General features: G+C 34.0%; 1 protein-coding gene across 1 annotated transcript in view; it reads left to right on the top strand.

The window, feature by feature from the left end:
• LOC148942066 (protein rhomboid-like) overlaps positions 1 to 19,835 on the top strand; it is a 235,541-nt gene extending 215,706 nt beyond the window's left edge. The window contains exons 7-10 of the mRNA XM_089103114.1: positions 9,516 to 9,658; positions 11,749 to 11,861; positions 14,704 to 14,804; positions 16,676 to 19,835. Of these exons, the coding sequence (XP_088959240.1) occupies positions 9,516 to 9,658; positions 11,749 to 11,861; positions 14,704 to 14,804; positions 16,676 to 16,978 (660 nt within the window). The 3' untranslated portion in view covers positions 16,979 to 19,835. The remainder of the gene's footprint in view (positions 1 to 9,515; positions 9,659 to 11,748; positions 11,862 to 14,703; positions 14,805 to 16,675) is intronic.
• The last annotated feature ends 3,324 nt before the right edge of the window (positions 19,836 to 23,159 follow it).

Raw genomic sequence — 23,159 nt, 5'->3', positions numbered from 1 at the left:
ATATATATATATATATATATATATATATATATATATATATATATATATATATATATATATATATATATATATATATATATATATATATATATATATATTATATATATACTATAAGTAGATGATTCGTGTTGACTATGGCACGACACGTTCAAAAGTGCCTTGGACTTTTAAAATACGTTATTTGCTTTTATCTTTGTTGTAGATCTCATTTTGGATACCATTTGATGTAACTTGAAAAACTGCTAACGTAAAAACCTTTTAGTATTTTTTTAAACCGGTTCATGCTAGGTGGGCTCCTGACAACCCTCTTAAAATGTTTTAGATCTCACCACCGTATAAGCTATCCTTGGACTTACAAATTTGTTAAATAATAAACGTTTCTTCGCTCACTTTTGTCTTTGCCGTTTTTTTTATGGTATAACATTTTTTCAAAAAAAAGGACATTAATAACCGAGAAAATTAACTCTTTTTGCGATCGTATAACTTCTTGACGGGTCGTGGACTTCAGGAATGGTATCAGCTGTAGGAAACGACTTAGCACCTGTTTCAGTGTGAATACTAAAACTTCGATATTCTCAGCCCTAGCAATAAATATTTTCTCTAACTGTTATTGCTGTGACAATTGTTAATTAGGCCCTTGCAGGGCAAAGCACTTGAAGTTTGACCCTTTCCCTACTTTTCGCTAAATGTATAATAAATTAAATACAAGTACGCACTCCTTAACATTCAATAGCTGAAATACCTTTTCAATTAAGAAATTCACTCTCCATCTGAAACGGAATTGTGGATACGGGTCCTTACCTTTAACTGCAAATTTTTATTTATTCTTGTGTTCAGCTACATAGTAATTTGGGAGGACTTGAGCTAAGGAATTGAAATAAATATTGCCCCATCGACGTGATCAAGAAAAATGCGTATATATATATATATATATATATATATATATATATATATATATATATATATATATATATATATATATATATATATATATATATATATATATATATATATATATATATATATATATATATATATATATATATATATATATATATATATTGCGAGTTGCCACGGGACCGGATTCTGCCGCAATTGGTTATGCTATTGACTGAAACTTATCCTTTGCGAGCAATCCATCTTAGCATATTTAGTAATAGATATTTTGAGCTTGAAGTTTTGAATGCACAAACAACAAATATTATGCATATGTGATTTAACTGTTCTAAAAGTGAAAGTGCTGAGGCTTATTACCCTAACATAAATGGAAAAATGTTGTCTTCGCCGCCTTTTACTTATACACGAAGAGAGATGGATGTATTTCTATGTTCAAAGGAAATTTGCGCGCAAGATTTTTGCAATACTCTGTTGCAATTCAGCTGCGGTAACTGATTTCAGGGAGACACACAAATACATACCAACTAACGGAAGTTTGGAAACAGGGGAGGAAGGGTCACTTACACCAGGTAGCCAACGGGACACATTCCCATGTGCTGGGAAACAAAAGGCCAAAGTGACTCATCTTAAAAACGTAGGACGCAAAAAAGGGCACATTTTGTATCCAGGTTTTGCCAGAGATATCGGCAAGACCCAAAAGATTTTCTCCAAAGTAAGCGATTTACATGTTTATACGAGTTTCGTTCTTTGAAACTAAGTTGATTTGTATGAACTTTTGGTATGGATTTTGGTACTTTTGTAGAAAGCGGCAAGTCTAATGCGAAAACAGATACGGATTACCCGGTACTTATATGAGACGCTGTATAAATATAGGCATTGCAAAAGGTTTCTCACTCTGGAACTATATTTAGAATTTAGTTTTTTGGGGGTTTAGAGGGACTAAAAGGTAACTAGGTTGGGTTATGTTAGGTTAGGTTACGTATTTAATATATGCTCTGCGATACCCCCCCCCCTAATGCGCAAATGTATTGCCCAAATTTGTTTACGAGCAATTTTATTTTTAACCTATTTAGTCTTCTTTCATTAGCATTAACGAAACTTCAATTTTCACGCACTTACCGCTTTCTGCAAAAGAACTTGGATTTTTTTTTTTTGCTTTTATTGTACTTGGTGGTAACTAGCCGCTATTAAAGAGGTTTACAAAGCGTCTTTTGGTCAATAATACAAATGGTAAAAAAAACAACCTCTAGTTTGTAAGATTTTAAGATGATCACGTTTTAGCTAAAAATGGCACATTTTTGGCTGCTCAGGGGACACATTCATGGACCAAAAAGGTGGCAACCCTGTAGGTGCATCATCAGAGGCACCAAGTTGTGTACACTTACAAGAGGTAGTGAGCAGCCCCTTCGCTTTAACACAATGTATGTTTCTCAAAATTAACAGTTCACTGGTTAGCATTTGGCTCTCTCAAAAATCTTGGCAAATGCTAGCTTCTTTTTTCCTTTTTTTTTTGACGGAAAAGATTTCGAGACAGGTGAAATGATAAAAATTCGGACTCCTAGACAGAGTTATGTCTAGTAGTATTTTCCTGTCTGTGATTCACGTTTTCTTCAAAGTCATTAACGGAAATGAAACGGAAACTATAATAGATTGAGGTATCTAGAAAAAACATCACTAAATCTATTTAAAACAAAGTAATGATGAAATAAATTCAGAATTAATAAGGATAAGGGGCTGAGAAACATTTCCACTTAATTTGCATTAGGTATCAACATCGATAATGTAAAAATATTTTTTCAAATGTTGATTCAAACAAATATTCCCAATAAAAGCAAATGGAATGTTGCCACAAAGAGATTTCTTTCCTAAATCTCTAAATACATTTTTACGGAGAATGAATTGTATATGGATTTTTTCGAAAAGAATAAAGCCCAATCTCATTCTCTATCTCCATCTCCCCCCGCCTCTATCTCTCTCTCTCTCTTTCTTTTTATATCTCTTTCCCCACACTAGACAAGGTCTTCTGTGTGGAAATTTGATTATCCAGCCCCTCTGATTTGCCTGGGCCTAGAGTTAGAGCCAAAGTTCCTTTGCCTTCTTATTAAGCATGACTGTTTACCTCATTGTCAGCAGTGTCATGCAAATAATTCGTTTAAACCCTGATAGAACGAACCATTTGCATCTTTTTTCAATGCTATCTTTTGCAATTTCACCGTAATCGAAAATAGCTTAGGTGCAGTTAGAGCAGATTCAACAAAAGACAATACCCTATTACTAAATCAATTCTTGGTTTTAATAATGGATTATTATTAAACTGACCTCGCTCTGACTGAAATATGATACTGATTTCATCAGTATCAATACTATTCATTGCGACTTGGACAGACAGATGGTTTAAATCTAGTATTGTAGTGTTTTCATGAATAGGTTGAGACTAGCCCTCTTGTTAGGAACTGAATTTTCTTAGCAAATATGGAAATTATTTCTTTGTCAGAATAGAAAAGATTTCTTCTGTACCGTGAAATTATTGCCCATTCTTGACAGATTTTACGGAAAAGAGATTGAATTAGGTTGAGTAGAACGAAAGTTGGCCACTGTAGCCGGGAATATTTCGTAGGAAGCCAGTAGAGATTAATTGTCAAAATGTATCGAACAAACTGTAAATTAAAAGAGATCATTGGAAGTTCTTACTGACTATAAGAAGCGGGAATTCCTCTCTTCCCCCTAACAAAAATAATCTTGAGTTTTCAGACAGGTAGCATAACGTGAGTCTTCCCGCCTCCCAGTCCTTCTTTTCATGAATGGTGTTTGCAAATTATAACCACTATGGAAGCAAAATTGAACATAGCTCAGTTCTTTTTCTATTAATAGGAATTGGTCCCAATAACTCTCCCACTTATTCTTGCATTAGCGCGTACAAACAGCTCCTCTCATTTGATATGCCATCAGCGGTCCAATTACCATGGAACACGTATTTTGGCAGAAACTTTCTCAAAATGCCTTTGAAACCAACTCGAGACTTCAAAACCTACTTGTAATTCCTAAAAACATCAAATAATAACATTTCACTTCTAATTACCGATTTTCATATATGTATTGAAATACATTAATTTAAAATTAGTTTCTTTAAAATTTAGTGTTTCAACGTTGAAGCCAAGTTTCGCGTTCAAGAGAAATCTGACTTGTCTACCCGTGAAAAGATCCAATGTCGCTTATGTTTTTACGTTCTCCGGAGCACTCGCACATCGGTCCGGGTTTTTATTATGGGTGAGATAGGGAACGATCATACTGTCTATTATTTATATACTGTGATGTAAACCTTGAGCACTTATTAAGGACATGACCCCGGGGTGCAAATAAATAATCTTGTGCGTTCTAAACCAAAATATATTCTGTATAATTTTCAGAATTTTGAGCTAAATAATATCTTCAGGCCTGCTTTATCGATTATTGACGCCTAAGGGACTTCTATATCAACCCTTTCCATCTTCCCTGGCTCTAATATATATTATGTGCCAGTATTTTCACATAATGTATCAACTTCACAATACTGTTGGTTGAATCTTTGCACTTGATATGTCTTTGGTCACTTACCTTACCACCAAAAAGGAGTTACTTACCAGCAGATTACTTGAAATTTTTAGCTGAGCGAAATCAAAGTAGCTAGACGAATTCAAAGGCATAAATCTATAAAATGATAGCCTTCATTCCGAGAGAAAGATGGTGTTTCAGACACTAGCCGGAAAAGTAGAAATTAAAAAAGCATAGGAATAATTATGACTCCATTTATTATATCGACAACCACCTGGCTACCTACCAACCCTCAAAAGAAAGAAAAAAACTTAATAATTAATTCTGAATTAACATCCAAGAGAGACCACACAGCACTAAGGGTTGTCCGAATCCGATAATTAGTCACAGATTTTTTTCTTCGTTTTCTCTGACCATATGGACCATGCCCCAGGATTAGGGTATACTAAATTTGGACTTATAATCATAAGTTTTCACCAAGGGTGAAAATTAGTGTAAGATTACACCCGAATGCCATTTTTTCCTTTAGTTGCTCTATTTTTTAGTTTTTGTAACACCAATAGTTATATTCCTGGGTTGTATAAAAACACTATAATTCAACAGTATGACAAATTGACTGCTTAAGCAAAATCATAACGCATTTTTTGCTGGAATTAAGTGTCGATATGTTAGTTATGGATTTGTGTGGAAACTAATAGAAGGATAAATAAACAAGTAAATGTCTAGCAGTTTCGTTAACTTTAATAATCGATACTGTAAGGACGATATACGTAGATGGTGAGCTTCACTCAAAACTGGTTTATTAAAGGGTGTGTGGTTTAATTTTGGCCATCGAAAGTACACTGCTCTTTATGCTCAGAAAGCGGAATTCAGATTTTTCTGCATAAGCAAATTTCACATAAGACATTTCGCTCTAATTAAACTGTATGGCTAATAAAACAACCCTCGAAGGAATGATACAGGGTTAAGAATCTCATGGGTATTGATAAGTGGATGACTTTCCTAAAATACTATGTATCCGAAATTTCTTAAGATACGTTTTCTAGGTCAGGGGTGTCGATTGGGGGAGGGGTGGCATTCGCACCCTATATTTCGCAAACTTTTTTGGGTGTTTTCATTAAAAATACTTTGTTTGGAATGTTCATTAAATTGCCCTTCCCTCCTGTATTTGGAAAATACAGTTGTATTTTGGAGTCGCACTTTTTTTTTCTCTGAGTCATTTTCCCATTCAATATTTTATTGGAAACTACTATTGCAGACTCTCTCAAATTCTATTCCAGGGCAAAAATGAATTTGTAAATAACAGCAAGCATAACAGATCAGGTACCAATGATAGGGGAGGGGTATTTTAGCCATATACCCCAAATGTCGAGATCTTAACAATTTTTCCAATAATCGCTTATATATTTCCATTCAATTCACACTCCGTTTGGCATTCGTTTGAGTTTTTGTTCTCTCTCAAAAAGCCCTACTTTCGTGCCTGTTTCAGTTAAATAGGAGGCGCTGAAATAATTTTGATTTCAGTCTTGGTTGTCTTCCAGTGACTAGGCATCTTGAAAGGCAACCAACGGATACTGAATCACAAGAAGAATATGAATTTTCTTTAATTTTTTTCTGATAAGTATACTAAATTTGTATAGATATCATTAACTAGAAAATAACCAATAAGCCGTTTTTCCAGTTTGTTCGCAATCCAACAAAATATATGTTTTGTAACTTAACGTCTTTTGAATTTTCTATAGCCGAAGCAAAGGTGTCGGTGCTTTCAAATTATGGACATTTATAGCCAGCTTACATTTCATAAATGGGTAGTTTTATACCCGATTTGTGTATGCCATATTTGGACCCTTTTGGGTTGCGGCCAATGTCCATCCTATATCTTTTGTTCTAGACTTAAAGACTTGCATCTTGTTTAGAAGATAAATGGATTAATGTAGATTCGATTATTGTCATTAATAGGTTTGTTTAATTGCCAGGGTAATTAATGTTCAAGTTAAGCTCTATAGCTTTATTTAGCGTATCTTTTAACATTTATTGTAAGGCCTGTTCAGATAGGGAGAGTTTCCATCTAACCCAGTGGTTTCCTTTGTGAGCATCACCAACATCTGGGCAGAGCCCTTCCTAGGGTTGGTGGTGTCCGGGGACAAATTAATTACAACGCCTCCCTCCCAACTCAAATGCAAGCAAAACAAGCCGAATGAAAGTGAAAATTTGATCAAAGTAGGCAGTCCTCCCGCCGGGGCACCCTGGGCGTCTGACCTGGTTGTCCTCCCCTCCCGCTTGGAACAGCTCTGCATCTGGGGCAGAAGGGCTTCCTTAGCTAATATTAATGTATCTTTGAAAGAACACATACCGTGCGTTTTTGTGTATTACTTCGTTTACCTATTATTAACTCTATTTCTAATTTATTAGCTATTTTATTTGTAACTTTATTACGTAGTTTATCTATTTTCAAGAAGTTAATATTTGAGACCTTGAACTTATAAGGGGTGGCTGGAGAATGGCCAATGATTTAGGCACACGCACGTGCACACAAGGCCGTACCCGGGGGGGGGAGGTTGGGCCCCCCCCCCCTGAAATTTTTGTCTGACTTGTAAAAACGTAACAAAAATGGATATAAAAAAAAATTTTATGCGGTTTTTTAGTTTTTTTTTGTGTTAGACCCCCCCCCCCCCCGAAAAAAATCCTGGGTACGGCCTTGCGTGCACACAAACTAAAACCTGATGGGGGTCAAAGAATTTTTGGTACTTATGTATTATATTAAACACACTCAAGAAGTGAAGTTATGTTAATCATAATGAGCGGTACTTGTGCATTATAATTAAACCAGCGCTATACACGAAAAAAGTCAAGTTTGGTTACTGCTAATGAAATAAAATAGAATGGAAATATAATAGTTTAGAAACAAATTTGGGCTATATATTTGCACATTCGGGGGGGGGGGGGTAAAGCATAGTATATATTAAATACGTAACCTAACCTAGGTACCACCCCCCCCTAAACCCCAAAACAATCATTTAAATATTGTAAACTCAATGAGAAACCACGCTTTGCAATCCATTTATCTCTTGCAGTAGTCGTTTGACGGGTTTCGTGTCTGGTTTCCTTGTACGGTCTATAAAGGTAAAGGTAAAGGATGCGGCACTAGACCCTTAAGGTCCAAACCGGCGGTGCTGATCTCCGTTTCGTGGCCCTTCAGCCAGGAAGTGCAATGGGGGGCTGGGGGCCAGCCAACCTATGCTACGGTCTATAGCGCTGGTTTAATTATAATGCACAAGTACCTAATGAAATATACTAAAACACGATGAAAATATAATACTTTAGTTTATATAATAATATAATTTTGGCTATAGGCTATGTTTGCACATTAGGGGGTGGGGTAAAGTAACCTAAAATTATCCCCACCCCACCCCCTAATGTGCAAATATATAGCCTAAATTATACAAGTCTTAATGCATTCTGTCACCCGCCATTTGTCTTTGGGGCTATGAAACCGGTTTTCTCAGATCTTAAATTCAGCAAACTTCTCGACTGTGTTTGGTATAGGCCTAATGTATAAGTGCCGAATTTTTAACTGACGGAGGGGGAAAAGGTTTACAAGTAACCAGATTTGATTCGCTTTTGTCTTCTTCTTCTTCTTCAAAACAGATTATGACATCCTTCAACCAATCTTAGGGAGAATCGGTCCATCGTACTCCCTAGAGGAACAATATGTATACAAAACTTGAACGGACTAGGATTTGTGTTATTATGTTTTACTTTTAAAAGTGTACGTTTTCAACATAATGATTTTTTAACTTATGCTTATATGCACTATTTATACTGCTTGTACTGTTTATATTTTTATGGATAGATAATACGTGAGCTGCTTCATCCATTCTTTGTAAGATTTATCTTTGCCGGGCAGGGTCCTTATCACCATATTTGTAGTCTAAATATCTGTATATGGTCAATGACTAATACTTCTACTATATCTGGATTAGATTTGCAGCATTACAAACAATTTTGAGCGAATGTCTGTGTGTCACAATGTACTGCTATAGTATTTAATTTCGTCCCATAGACGGATTTTGGCTGATGGAAATAGTTTTTAAATTGTAAATTCGAGGCGAGTAGAAAAAACCTGACTAGAAACTTATCTCATTTAATTGGTCTATTGAAACTGGACCTTTAATTTAGGAAATTTGAATTATGAAAGCAAATCCAAGGTTATTGCTTAGTTGAGAACCATTGAAGATTTCTTACCAGGCACCTATAGCCTACACAAATTTTTGTAACTCATCCTTTAATGAAATCTAAGAGACTGTATGCGATCCCTATGATGAGAAATACTCACCTGACTTAAGGCATCAAGCACAGCAAAAGCTTATGCTCTCTTGAGACAGTCGGAAACCCTTCACTCTGACTCTAAAACCCTTTACTCGTATAACATCACATGATTATTTTCATATTAATGTTTGGCTGGGAGTTATGGACGCTTAGCAATTATATAATGTAAGATTATAGTAAATTATTATGAATTACAATTTTTAAGGGTATGTGAGTGGTGTCCCTCCCACTCCGTGTAAGATGATAAGGTACTTAAGCATTAGATGGTTACTTTTATATATTGTGCAAGGAAAACCCGCCAGACGGGTTAATTGCAAGAGACCGCTATAAAGAAATGCAATGCAAAGCGTGGTTTTCATTGCGTTTACGATATTTAAACTGTTATTTTTTGGAGCTTAGGGGGGGGGGAGGTACCTAGGTTAGGTTAGATTACGTGTTTTATATATACTATGCTTTACCCCTCCCCCCTGAAGTGCAAATATATAGCCAAAATTTGTTTCTAAACTATTATATATTCATCCTATATTATTTTATTTCATTAGCATTAACCAAACTCGACTTCTTTAGCAGTATATAGAAGTGACCATCTAATGCTTAAGTACCAATAATAATAAAAAAATACGTGAAAGAAGAATTTCTAATTTCTAATTCTAGAACCCTAATTTCTGTGTACTTCGGTTTAAGTGTTATTTTTGTGCAATTTAGCATTAACCTTGGTATCTATTCAACTATTTTTCTATTTGTATACTTTTTTTTAGCTTGGATTTTTTACCTACTACACAATATTGAATGGTGAATTAAGTGCCTCTGGTCCCGTGCCTATTGACAGTATATTCTTATATAGGCCGGATAAACGATCTGAAATCTGGAGATTTGTATTCTATATGGTTTTACACTCGGGGTAAGCGTTTTTGATTTTGATGAAATATTAATATGTTAATTTGAGTTCTAGGGTTTTGATCCTGGCCATTTATTGTAGTAGTAGGGGGAATAAGCTATGTTTATTTCATGTTATAACGTAATACTCAAAGATGTATTTTACCCTTAAAATTAATTTGGCCTCTCCTTTTGAGCAAATCGTGTCAAGTTTTTGAAACCTGCCTATTAACAAACATTTTGTAATACCCCGTTCCTCACAATGGAGTCAATTGAGGGACAGGGGAGGTATTTGCCCCCTGCTTAGATCTTTCCCTTGATTTTGAGAAATCCGTTTTTGATGTTCTTATTGAAGAATGCTTTTTTTTTTGGTATTTTCATTGAATTGTATAAGATACCAAGATTTCTCTCCCCCCCCAGATTTTAAAAGTTACGCCCCCCCCCCTACACTTTGTGAATTGACGCTACTGCTTCTGCTAGGATTGAACCTGTGTGGACGTATCCCTAGACGATCAAGAGCCAACCATGACAATTTCGATAGTTTTATATTGTTTATCTTATCCATAGTTTCAATATGTTTTTACTTCACTATATTATTCCATTGTAAATGAAAATGCTCTTATTATTATTTTGTTTATCATCGGTAAGCCATGTTGAGATGACTTGGACAATACTTGGGTGACTTCTGATTCTCAGATTTCTTCAGTTAATTGAAAATCTAAGAATGGTGGAATTTGAACTCCAATTTAAACTGAATTAAAGCGTAACCAGTGGATATAATTGAGGGGTATTATGGGGTTAGATTAAAACTACCGACGTAGGCTACCCGTGTTTCTTAGGTAGGCACGATCCGAAATAAGATTTTTTCAATTCTCCCAAATTATATTGCTATTTAACGGTAAGTCTGGTTTTGTCTGTGGTGCGCTATATTGTTGATATCGACGTATTGACAATCGGGCTTTTTTTATCGATAATGACCATTAAAATGAAGTATACAATAAAAAACAACAAAGTGACTGTAAAGTTTTATGCATGCAATACAGCTTAATTACTTTTAACGAAACATCCCTTAAAGTTCCAAACTCGAGGTTTGCATACTTTCCACCCCTAGAGTACATTTCGGTGCGCAACATAGGGAGCACATTTTTGCCACGTGTGGGATGGTTTCTCCATGCTTGGCACAGTCCTTGCAATTCTTGATCCACTTCCACCACGTTTGGCACGCGCCGTTTGGTATACGTGGTGATTTCTGATAGTTGGAGACCGACTCTTTCTCCGTACCGAACTCATATGCTTGGGGAAGGGTGGGGGTTCAGGTCTTTTCAAAGGTTCATGATTGTTTCCCATGTTCTTTCTTGAGCGTTACTTACTTTGCTGACGGACCTAATTTCCACAACAAGTTTCTTCGTGGGGAGGAATGGGAAGGGGGTCAAATTTCGAGTCTAAATTTGTCAGCAAAGAGCGGGTGATTTGTATAGAAATTATTCAAAATTGCTAAACCAATCGTAAGGATGATGATATTTTCTCGGACACATATTGGCGAATGCCAAGTCTATTTATAAATGCATGTTATGCAAACAGTCGTTGCATGAAAATAGTGTTTGTGATGTAGCGCATGCAATATTGGGCAATGAATTCTTTGATGTCCCCTGCTGTCTTATACCTCTTAACCATTGGTGTACACCTGCTTAACTCTAGATAGCCAAAAGAGAATTTCTCGTGAGGAAAAGGGACGTGCCTCCAAATGGTGCTACGGGGTGGGGGTAATGTTTTTTCTTCATCATTTCAGCAGGTATGTCGGTAAATTGGGTATATAACCTTTAAATAATTAGGCTCTCCATATGAACTATCTGTTACTGTCTTATGCGCCCTTACTTTACTACATCAAATAAATGAGTCAAATAAAAAACACTAATGCACAAAGATCGATTTCTGAACCCCATCACTTGATTCCCATCCTCTCAAAGAGTATGGATACTCCCATTTATAAAGCCCTGCTGTAGATTCATTCGCTTTCTTAGAACGTTACTACAGACAATTTATTTCATTCTCCGCTAATGCTGAAAGATGCGGCATTTCTAAAAGTGCTTTATATGTTGTTTTCTTTTGTTTCAGATGGTTGCATTTAACATTTAATCTATCTGTTCAGTTGTTGGTTGGGTTGCCACTTGAAATGGTCCATGGATCCACTCGTATTGGAATTGTATATATGTCTGGTGTTTTAGCCGGTAATTGAGCTTTTTTAATTCCCATTATTTCATTACTCTTCTTATATATTTTTAATTCTTCTCACCACAAACATAATCAATTTTGCTTTTCTAATTTTCAAAGGAGAAAACAGAAAATATATGTATATAACTTATTTCCCCGTTATTGATTCCTCTAAATGTTAAGTTTACTTGAAATTTAAGAAAGAAAAATTATCACTCCAAAGTTGTCATTTAAAGAAATTTACTTTATGTAATTGGTAAGCGTTCGTAATTCCCACCAAATCACTAATCTTCAGCTTTAAAAGTAATCACATGATGTTATACAGCGGGCATCTGAACTCTAAAGGCGAGCTAATTGCCCATTATAGAGATTGCATAAAGTCAATGGATTTTCTATCCCCAAAAGGGCACCAGATTTCGTATCAGACAGGCTCTGTGACTTGTTGGAACTTTTTTGCCTAGTCGACTGTATGACATAATGTATGACGTTTTTGAGAAGGGAAAGGCGTATGTTATTATTATGCACTGATACCATCCTCTTGGTAAAATGTCCTTTTTATGTCATTTCCTATTTCCTAGAATCAAGAAGACCCCCCTCCCTTAAACAGTGTTGGGACATCAAGTGTTTTCTCATGGTTTCATCGCTAATTATTATTATCGAATCCAATCACTTGCATTAGCGATTGTTAATGACTTATTGAAATTTATTGATGCTGACGTTGAAATTCATATAATTTGGTCAGTTGATCTTGAATAAGTACTTATATGCATAAAATCCTAACATTAACTCAAATTTACATCTCTGATAGTATATTCTAGCGAGAATATATACTGAGATAATTTCGGAGACCACACTGCCTTTCCATGACGATAAATAAAAGTTCAAATAGGGATAAAATCCTTTTAATAGACAGTGTTTTTTATAACAGTGATAGAAATTCACAAAAATACCAGATATTTCGGTCACATATTCAGTGACCGTCATCAGTAGTAAAACTGATGACGGTCACTGTATATGTGACCGAAATATCTGGTATTTTTGTGAATTTCTATCACTGTTATAAAAAACACTGTCTATTAAAAGGATTTTATCCCTATTTGAACTTTTATTTATATACTGAGAATTATTTTCTTAATGGTGCACTAAGGGGGGAGAGGGATAAAAGAGCCCCAGCCTCTCTGGGCGGTGTAGAAAATCAATATCAAAGTGTTATTTCGATTCAGGTTTAGTTATTTGGTTTAGTGTTTTCTGCTCTCTTTGATGAGTCGAAAACCGCTTCTACTCCCTTCTCCTTTATTTCGCTACACCTAGAAATTTTTCCCTCAGGTTTTTCTATCTCAAATACCTCGAGGAGTCAATCATACTTGTTCTTATAACAGAAATACTCCGTTAAGATGATCTTGAAATCAGTGGCGTAATATCGTCCAAATCTTGAGGGTGGGGGGGGGAAAAGTTGGAGCCAATTTTCCCAAGTCAAGTGAAAATGACAGTGACTTTATTTAACATAATAAAAAAAATACAAACCATTAGAAATATAAATGACAGTGAAAAATGAAAATTGAGTCATATAGTAGACCTACCAAAAGGGCAAAGGTGTACTAAATAAAACTGACCTTTTTCTACTTATGCTTGAATTATGTTGGCCTGTCTTAGTTTAAGACCTATTATGTTTTGAAATTGGTCATCCGGCGAGCAGAAAGAGTTACTTGACATGCATTTTTTTTTTAAATTAATAACTAGAAAAGTTTCTAGCTGATTATTTTTCTTAGATTCATTTAAATAACTTTTTTTCAAGATATATAAATTTAGTAAAAATGAGACAGACTAAATGTAATTAATAAAAACATACCTGTAATGCAGAACATACCTGCGGAAAATCCCATTTTAATTTTGGATATCAGACCATTATAATGCGAACAATGCATTGTGTGTCTCCTTGACATTTCTACTGGCCATTTTGCCATTATCCCTAAGTTACCATAAATGCTTTTATTTTTACTTTCTATTATTTTATTGATTTTATTAGATGTGGATGGAAAATTTATTTTTCCCCTGTACTAATATTTCTCTCTCCATTTGTGTTTGTGCGGGGTTTTATTCCTCGGAAACCTCGTGATATAATCTGTCATATTATTTTATAATCAAGATATGATCAGAGATTCAAAAAGAAGAAACCAAAAATGGGGTTTTTTAAGGCCAAACGAAAATACTGGAAAAAAAACACGAATATTTTGAAAAGACAACCGCCTCTCTTCTTCAGTCCGAACAAAAAATATTTGAGGAAAATGCCAAAAAAGAGAAAGAAAATACCAAAAACCAAAACAAGCGTAAAAAGTCAAAGAGAAAAATGAACTAATAAAACCCAATGAAAAATCAAAATTAAAAGATAAATAAAATTAAATAAAACCCAAAATTAAAAGAATTAAAACCAAATACCTAAGACATTAATGTAGTTTAAAAGATTATCTTCGCCGTAATATTTCTTATATATTTTATATAATTTGTCTGTTTTTAGTTTTTTTTTCAATCTGATAATTTCGATGTTTTAAGCTTTTGATCTTTATAGTGAGTTTCAATATTCTGTTTAATTTTTCGTTAATAATCTTGAAATTATTTTTAGCTTATTTGGGCGAAAAGGTCTATTTTGCATCTGATTGTATTGGACAGCAGAAAAAGTTAAATTGAATAAATGATACATTTATTAAATGAGATATCTCGAACACTTATTAGAACTTAAATTAAAGAACTTGTTAGTGATTATCATTGACAAATAATCTACCTCCTCTAATTTGTCTAAAACTCCTTATTTTGCACCCCTTAGACTGGACATCTTAATATAACACCCTCATTATGTTCCAGGCTCCTTAGGAACATCAATTTTCGATAAAGATGTATATTTGGTTGGTGCTTCTGGTGGTGTTTACGCCCTTCTGGCAGCGCATCTGGCTAATGTATTACTTGTAAGTCCCCTTTTTTTATTTATATAGCTAATTAAAAGGAGTAGGTATCTCCATATTTGAAAATCTCCATATAGTTTTAAATTACTGCCCATTTGTCTGGAATCAGCTGAAACCACGGGAAGCGTCGGATGATTTGCCCCCAACCAATCATTGCACTCCCAGCCGAATGCATTGAATCCGAAGATCGGTACCTGCGCAACACAGACCATGGTCGGCAAGCGAAAAAAAGTAAAAAAAATCCCGAAAACCGTTATTTTTGTTTATATGAACAGGGGTGAATATCCTATTTTCTAAGATTTTAGAGGGTAGCAAATTGAAATGAATTGAACTGGCTTGAATCGACATTATGATTTGAAATTGCATCAGTTCTACATTATGGTTTAAACCAGACTTTTTTACTTTTTAATTCATATTAATAATGCTACTGCTACTTATGCTCATCTGCTCAAAATGTTTGCAAATCAAAAATGTATATTTTTTGAACACTATTAGTAATGTATTTTTGATACTTGGTGAAGTTTGGGGGGAAACGATATCTTGTTGTCATGGGGGAGGAAAGTCTTATATTTCAGGTCGGTTGGAGATTCTCTGAGTGCTCTTGTGTTTTTGACTATGCATTAGCATAGTCACAATCACAAATCAATGTATGCTATCACAAAATCACTTGAATGGTATGACAAGATATCTTTGGCGTTAAGCAAAATGGTCGTAAGTCCACTTATTATGATTTTACAGGCGATCAAAATGAAAATGAAAACGCACAATAAAAAAGTCTTTCTCACAAATCCGAATTTAAGAAACTTGAAACTTTAAAGGATGATTTCTAGTGAAATTTTTGCTTGTAATTTGCTAGAAATGTCCAAATTGCTGAATTATTCGTTACTTAGAAAACAAGAGATTTACACTCTTTGTTATGCCCTTTTGGAACAATTTATTACTTGGTCAGCATTGAAGATAAGCCCATTTTCAGTTGACCAATCAATAGATCTCTTCGAGCCCTACTAAACCATTTGCTTATTGCATTTTCGAAAAAAAGGGGACTTACGCCCATTTTGCTTAACGCCATAGATATTTTATCTGCAAATTAATATTAATCTGTTGAAGGAGCAAAGGATAAATTCCATTTCTTCTAAGGGTTTCAAGTGAATGTTCATTCAATCAAGGCTTACAAGAAATTTGAAGATTCTTTTAGTTAACTTAATCGGATCATATAAGCTCTGAAATTTTTTGAGTAGCATTTTTCTGTGGCATACAGTCTTAAAATAGCAACATTTGGGAAGAAACATAACATTTGAAAGTCTGAATCTAAAAACATATTGGAATTTTAACTTCTAGAGGAGATGAACCCCCCCCCCTCCCTCCATAAACAAAACAAATGCTTTTTGTAAGTATTCCAATTATTTAGAACTATTATATTGAGGACCCTCTTGTTGATATTCCGCTAACTGTTTTATTTGAAGATTTTTCGCTAATATTGAAAGCTTCGTCACTGAACTTCTCTCTAAGGCTTCTCCAAAAATGTATTTCCCGTGGTGACAGATTTCTAATGTATTTTGTAGGTTTCAAATGATGTTTTTACACTTGTTTTTTTTTTACACCCTTTCTCTAAAATCCTGCCCACAAGGAACAGCGCATTTCTCCCTTCAATCCAAAAAAGCAGCTTCCATGTCAATAATTTCGAAATTTCAGCCTAAAACGCTCTTTAATAATAATCAACCCTCAAAGGTCATTTTCACCCATGAGAATATATTTCGCATCTTTTAATTTTCTCTCTTTATTACTGTATGTATTTACACGTGGCTATTACTGATATTACGCTAATAAACTGCATGTTGAATTAAAAGGTAAAATTTGTTTTCTTTTCTTTACAGAATTATTATCACATGGAATTTGGTATCCTGCGATTAGTTGGCATCTTAATGGTAGCCAGTGCTGACGTTGGCTTTGCCATTTACGATCGCTATGCTGAGCAGCAGCTGCTGGGGCCATCTGTATCTTATGTGTCTCATTTAACTGGAGCATTAGCTGGTTTAACAATTGGTTATATTGTGTTAAAAAATTTTGAGCAAAAACTGCATGAACAATTAATTTGGTGGGTAGCTTTAGGTGTATACGCGGCTTGTACTATATTTGCAATTTTGTATAATGTTTTTACGCCTTATCCGGATTCGTAAAACCCAGCGTTAGGTCAGGTTGGTTTTCCAATCTTATTCTAGTTCAAAGCCACAGTTTGAACTTATTTCTGTGATGTATTTGTCATTACTATTTTCGATTATGAACCAAGAACTTATCAGAAAATGTTTTAGTGACATATCTGCCAACCAGTATTAAAATCCATCATGTATATTTTGCATGTTTTTTTTCTAGTACAAAATTAGCCCCCCCCCCCCAATTTTAGCCCAAAGAATTCCCCTCCATACTTAGGAAATATTTGGGAACTTTTTGTTCTTAACAGTACATTTTATTTTGTATCTCAGAATCCACCACCTGGAAAAATCACCTAGTCCCCCCCCCCTCTAAATAAGGGGTTACAGGTATGATCTAAAGATAAACTATGAGAAATATGGGCTACTGAAAATCAGGCACGCATGAAGGTATTTATTCTGGAGGTGATTCAACATTTTGCTCGAGGAGCTATTAAAAAAAAAACAAATTATGTAAAAAAACAAGAAATTATGGGGAAAATAGTAGAAATACTGAAAATTCAGAGGGATAAGGGGAGGGGATGCGATTTCGAAGGATGTCCTCCACCATTACGTGCATGTAGTTCTTATGTTACTAATTTACTATATCATTGTTCTTCGCATCTTAAACAGCGTATAAATCTATTATTTCTATTGTTAAGGAACTAGGAATTTAATAATTTGTTTTAATTCTTAAAATTAATTTTTGTCTATATTTTAAGCAAAATTTTATTTATTTTATGTTGCTGCACTCTCGAACAATGTTGTACTCATGAAATTACTCTCTGGCAGTCTCTCAGAAAAATGGGCATGGCACTCTTTATTTGCTTTCATTTCTAAAGTTAATTCTGCTTAATTTCAAGGATTTATAAAACTTTTTTTGTAGATTATAAAATCAACAGAAAGTATATTTCCGTCGAATTTTTTCTCTAGCCGTCCCTCTATCTTTTGAAATCTAGTCTTTTTTTAAGTAAGGTATTGTTATGTATTTTCGTGCTATTTTTCAAATTCTAGTCTAAGTTGTTGACTTTTATTACGTATTCTACCTCTGAAAATGTTTTAATGATGTACCCTCATTTTCCAATCGGCTTTTAAATGATTTGTAGCATATACAGTGGCCCTATATAGAATTTTTTTGAAGATCTCGAACACAAGCTGAGTGACGGGAGTGTAACTAGGAAAAGGATCGTATTACAACCATTATCTCATCAAGTATTTTTCTGTGATTTTCTAACATAATCTAGGGGTTCTTCTCTGGCTATGTCAATGAGCGGAAAATAATGTAAATTTGTAGTTTAAAGCCTTTTCTTCTTCTTTTGGTATTGTCAGCTAGCGAATAGCATGAAAAGTTTGCACAAGAGGTTTCGAAATGTATGGTTCTAGAATAATAAATACTAAGACATTATAAGCTGCAATTAAATTCAATCAAATTTCTGACAGAACTTTTGTTCAAAATGGGAAACGCCCTTAGCTTTCTGGATAAGTATTTTTTTTATTAACTGAAAATGAATATTTTTTATGATTTAATGTTTGTAGTTCTTTTCTCAGTAGTTCGTATCATTTAAAATATTTTTTTGCTTATTAGTATTGTGAGATTGGGATCTACGGGGGGGGGGGTGAGGCACATCTTCCTCTGAATTATAATTTTTTTTTGAATTCCTAGACAATTTTTATTTAAAATACTGTTTTGGTTATTGCTCCTCCCTCCCCCGCGTTCGAAAAATGAATCTTATATACGTGTCTGTCATGAGATAAAGGTTCTAGATATTACGTTATTTTAACTTATTAAAAGTTATAACTTGAAGAGTTAGTTTTAATTAAAAGGTTCTCAACCTTAAATAAAATTTTAATTTTCAATCTTAAATAGAAATTTATTTTTTTTTTATTTCTTAAAAAAGAGGTAATGTTACGTCCACAAAACGTGATTGAAGAATCCGAATCAGAAATCAGAGAAAAGAATTTTCTAGGATTTAAAGATTTTTTAAGAGACCAATTTACTTATGGATGGGGAAGGTCAGAATAAAGGAAGATGTTTTTCTTCTTATAAAAATAAAGTAAAATAAAATTTAAAAAATCTGCATGTTGGGTGGTAAGTACCGGGTCAATATTTATTCGTTTTGTAGAATTTAAACTAATAATAAATATTTTCAGTCTATGAAGAATTAGCGGACTGGTAAGCCTCATATTTTTTAATTTTGAATTATTTATTAATTTAAATATTTCAAAATTGATTTTAAACATTTCTTAGAATACCATAAAACAGAAAAATGAGAGCTGATTTCAACAAAAAAATTTAATCATAATATTTAATAAAATTAAAATTCACACTTCTTTTAGAATAAGTTGGTTTTCCCTTATCAAATTATTTGAATCTTGACCTTGAGAATTCCCTTGTGTCATAGAGTTGTAAAAGTATTTAGTTTCACTAAAAATTACCAAGAGTTCGTTTTTTTCAATTTTTTTAAATATAGTTTTTTTTCAATTTTTTTTTCAATAATTTTTTTAATTATTTAAATTTTTTTTTAGATATTTTTATCAATTTTTTAAATATAGGGGTCCACTGTATATCGTCATGTTGTCCATTAAGAGTCGATTAGATGTAGTTTGCTTATTATATTCTTATCAGTATTAAAACCTACTGTCTTGTCGAATTTTCAAAATTAGTTCGACGAAAAGTAAAACACGGTCTTCTTATAAGAGCTCTTTTTTGTAATCAAGGTATTATGAAATTTTGGTCTGAACTGGTTGCGTTTATTTTGTTCTTTATTTTAGTTTTCCGTCCTGTTTTGTTTTGTTACTTGTGAATTTTGTAAATACGGAAACATTTCGATGTCAATAAAAGTAATACACGGTTTTTTTTTTTATTTCTCTTGATGAATAGGACAGCTTTTTGCCAAAAATGTGTTGGAAAATAGATCCGTAAAATTTGTATTGATTTTTTCTATGCAGTAAGCATCCCAACATGAAAAAATATAGTATTGCACCCTCCCATTCCGTCCCGTTTTTGAATTGAGTCATTATATTCTTTTCTCCAGACACATAGCAAAGAAAGATGGAACTTTTATACAGCAAAAATAAGATCTTTATAAAATGTAATTCTCTATCTATGTAATTCTTACGGCGCTAGTAACTCTGTGGGATTTTTAAGCGAGTCAGCAGTGCTGTTAATATGCGTTTATGCTGCAGCGAACCATAGACTTATTACCTAAATAGATACTAGATAATATAGAATAAATATTGAAATGCGCGGGTGGGCAAAGAGCCATCGCGCATCCAGCCACTCACCATAAAATTAATCGAACCAATGACTTTAGATTATTTCAATTAAAGAACTTGCCATTTTACTACAGTGCACGCTGCTTCAACACCATAAGGCCTATCTACAATGAAATTTTACTAATACTGAAATTTAGCTTGTGCTAATTTGAACCAATCAGAATTTTTCGTATAATTTTTCAACCAACCGGGAAATAGTATGACAATTTGTTTAGCTCAAGCTGGAACTAGCTAAATCTTGGTATTGGTAAAATCTCAGAGCTCATGGGCCCTAAGAAAAATTCACTGGTGGGAAGGATTTAAAAGTGCAAGGAGGTTGGTAAAGCATGCTATCTGTAGTTAATTACAAATTAAAACGTCTACGTGGTCAATATGGACCACTGATGGTCAATGCAAATATATTACAAGATGATGAAAGTAACTAAACCAAATAAAATCTGGATAATTTTGATACGTCGGCATGCTCAAACGCTCAAACGACAGAGTCTCTGATACTTTGAAAAAGAAGTCCAAAGTGAGAAAGATTCCAATAGCTGGTTTTATCCATTATTTTTTTCTGTTCAAAATAGACCAAATTGATATGTTTAATTAATTAACTTTAACAAAAATCTACATACAAAAATCAATATGACCCACCCAAAACCAACAGGTTGACGTGGGGTGAAATAAGTGATTCGTATTCGTTCTTAAGAAGGTGTATTTACTTCGGGGTAGTTTGCATACATCAGACAATGAGATGAGAATGTATGGATACCTCTAGGACAATGGCTACCGGCCCTAATTTTATGTACCATAAAACTATATGAAGCCATATTTAGTTAAACACTTAACATATTTATTGAAATTCCCCACGGATCTGATTTCTTGAAAAGCTCTATTTTGCTTTCTTGTAAAATTATGAAAGTTTCTTCTTTCGATTTGATAAAACGACCTTAACTTTTCTGGAGATTCTTAGGTCTCGTTCATTAAGCCTTATATTTACTAGACTTCGTACGTTAACAAAAATATTCCATAAAAATAAGAATCGATAAAAAATCACACAATTTTGTTTTCATTACCATGGAACAGTTCTTTATAGAAGGCAATTTGACTAATCCTAGGCCGAAGGCACTTAAGGTCTTAAGAATGACGCTTAAAGTGTAATCTTCTAAGAATGCACTTAAGAATGATCAGCATCTCAACCATACATCTATCAATCTTGGCCATTTCACCCACCAAATGATTACTGCTTTACCAACCAGAAATGTATCTTTTCTCATTTTATTTTTTTACATTTTCTCAGCAGTCATTTTATGTACATGTACTCAACTGTTATTACTATTATTATTTAGTTAATTGCCTCAAAATCAAAGAGTCTGGGGAGCTTACGGTTAAACAAATTCCCACAAAGCATGTGAATTTCAGATGCCAGGTGAGGCAAAAACGTCTGGTCCTGCCGCCAGTACAAGTAAGTAAAGGAGATAAGTAAATAAAGTCACAAAAAAACCCAAAAATAAACAAAGCACTGGTTTATGAAAACAAAAAATAGTGTTAGCGGCAGAATATAATGATAATGACAAAGTTTCAATAGCCCTATGTTGTTCCTCAACGAGGTTAAGCACAGAAGCCAAGTCGACCAAGTGATTTTTTTTATGCTTCAGCGTCAAAGCGGTTGAATAACTCTCATATTTGTTGATATTCTCAAAATTAAGGATTAATGCTAAAAAATAACAGAGGTATTTTGGGTTTTTCATTTTCATCAGGAGATTGATAGGCTAAAGTCAAACCCGGAGACATGTCTGGTGATATTTTTTTTCGCTACCTTTATGGACCATTGATTTGATCGCTTAAACATTCGGTTAACAGTTACACAACCTCTCTGATATCTCTGTTCCTCTCGGCCATCCTGGTTTAAATGATATGCTCTATCGTTTATCAAGCTGTTCATAGACAATCCCTTAAATGGGTCATATTTTGCTGTCAATATCCACCGAATAGGTCAAAATCTAGGAGTCCACCCAACGATACAGTTTATGTTTTACAGAGTCAAGTTTATGGCATCATTCTTCACAGTTTGTGTTGCAACCAATGTTACTAGCAACTCGTCGGAGCTCAGAGTTGCCAGAAAAATTTATCTCAACACATCGATCATGTATGCCCCTTCTCTTAGCAATCTGGTTTGCAATTTGTGATCATCACTAACTCTTATGGAAAACTCAAGCTCTTTAATCGCTATAGGCCAAATTTTTCTGGGAAAGGTTAAGGGCTAAGTGACGGTGGTTGAGTCCCCTATACTTAAGATAAGATTCATTCATCATGAATTACACATATACTACTAGATTTTCCTATTCCCCTAAAGGCTCATTGGCCTGTAAAGAAGGGGGAAGACAAACGAGTCACTTACTCAGAAAAAAAGAAAATTAAACAATCACTTATTCACACAGTGAAGAGCGAAAAGGAGAAGAAAAAAATGTAAATAAAATAAAACTATAGAACACAAAACTAAATAGATTGAATAGACTAAACTAATTAAGTAGATTAAATGGATTCCAATAAAATAATAAAGACTAAAGAAATAGATAAAAATAACTTCTAAGAAGCCAAAGAATTTTTAACAATTTTTCGAACAAACCGAATGAATGGTACCTTCGAGCTGATTCAGGCAACTTAATCCATACAATATGACTCGCCATTAAATGATTAAAATCTGACCTTACACAAGGAGTAAAAGGAACAATAACAGAATTTTTTGTATTGTGAAGATTATTATTATTCGAATCAGAGGTAAAAGATGGCGGAACACTTAGGGGCCGGGGGAGGTCACCATGAAGCTGAGAAAAAGTAAAACATGCGCACGAAAGAATATAAAGTGACTCGAGATCAAGTAACGGGATAACTCCTGAACGATTAGTTCCCT

This window comes from Artemia sp. Qi Xiang Cuo, chromosome 17 (assembly GCF_049724085.1).
Source record: "Artemia sp. Qi Xiang Cuo chromosome 17, ASM4972408v1, whole genome shotgun sequence".
Classification (NCBI taxonomy): Eukaryota; Metazoa; Arthropoda; class Branchiopoda; order Anostraca; family Artemiidae; genus Artemia; species Artemia sp. Qi Xiang Cuo.
This window is presented reverse-complemented; position numbering and strand designations above follow the sequence as displayed.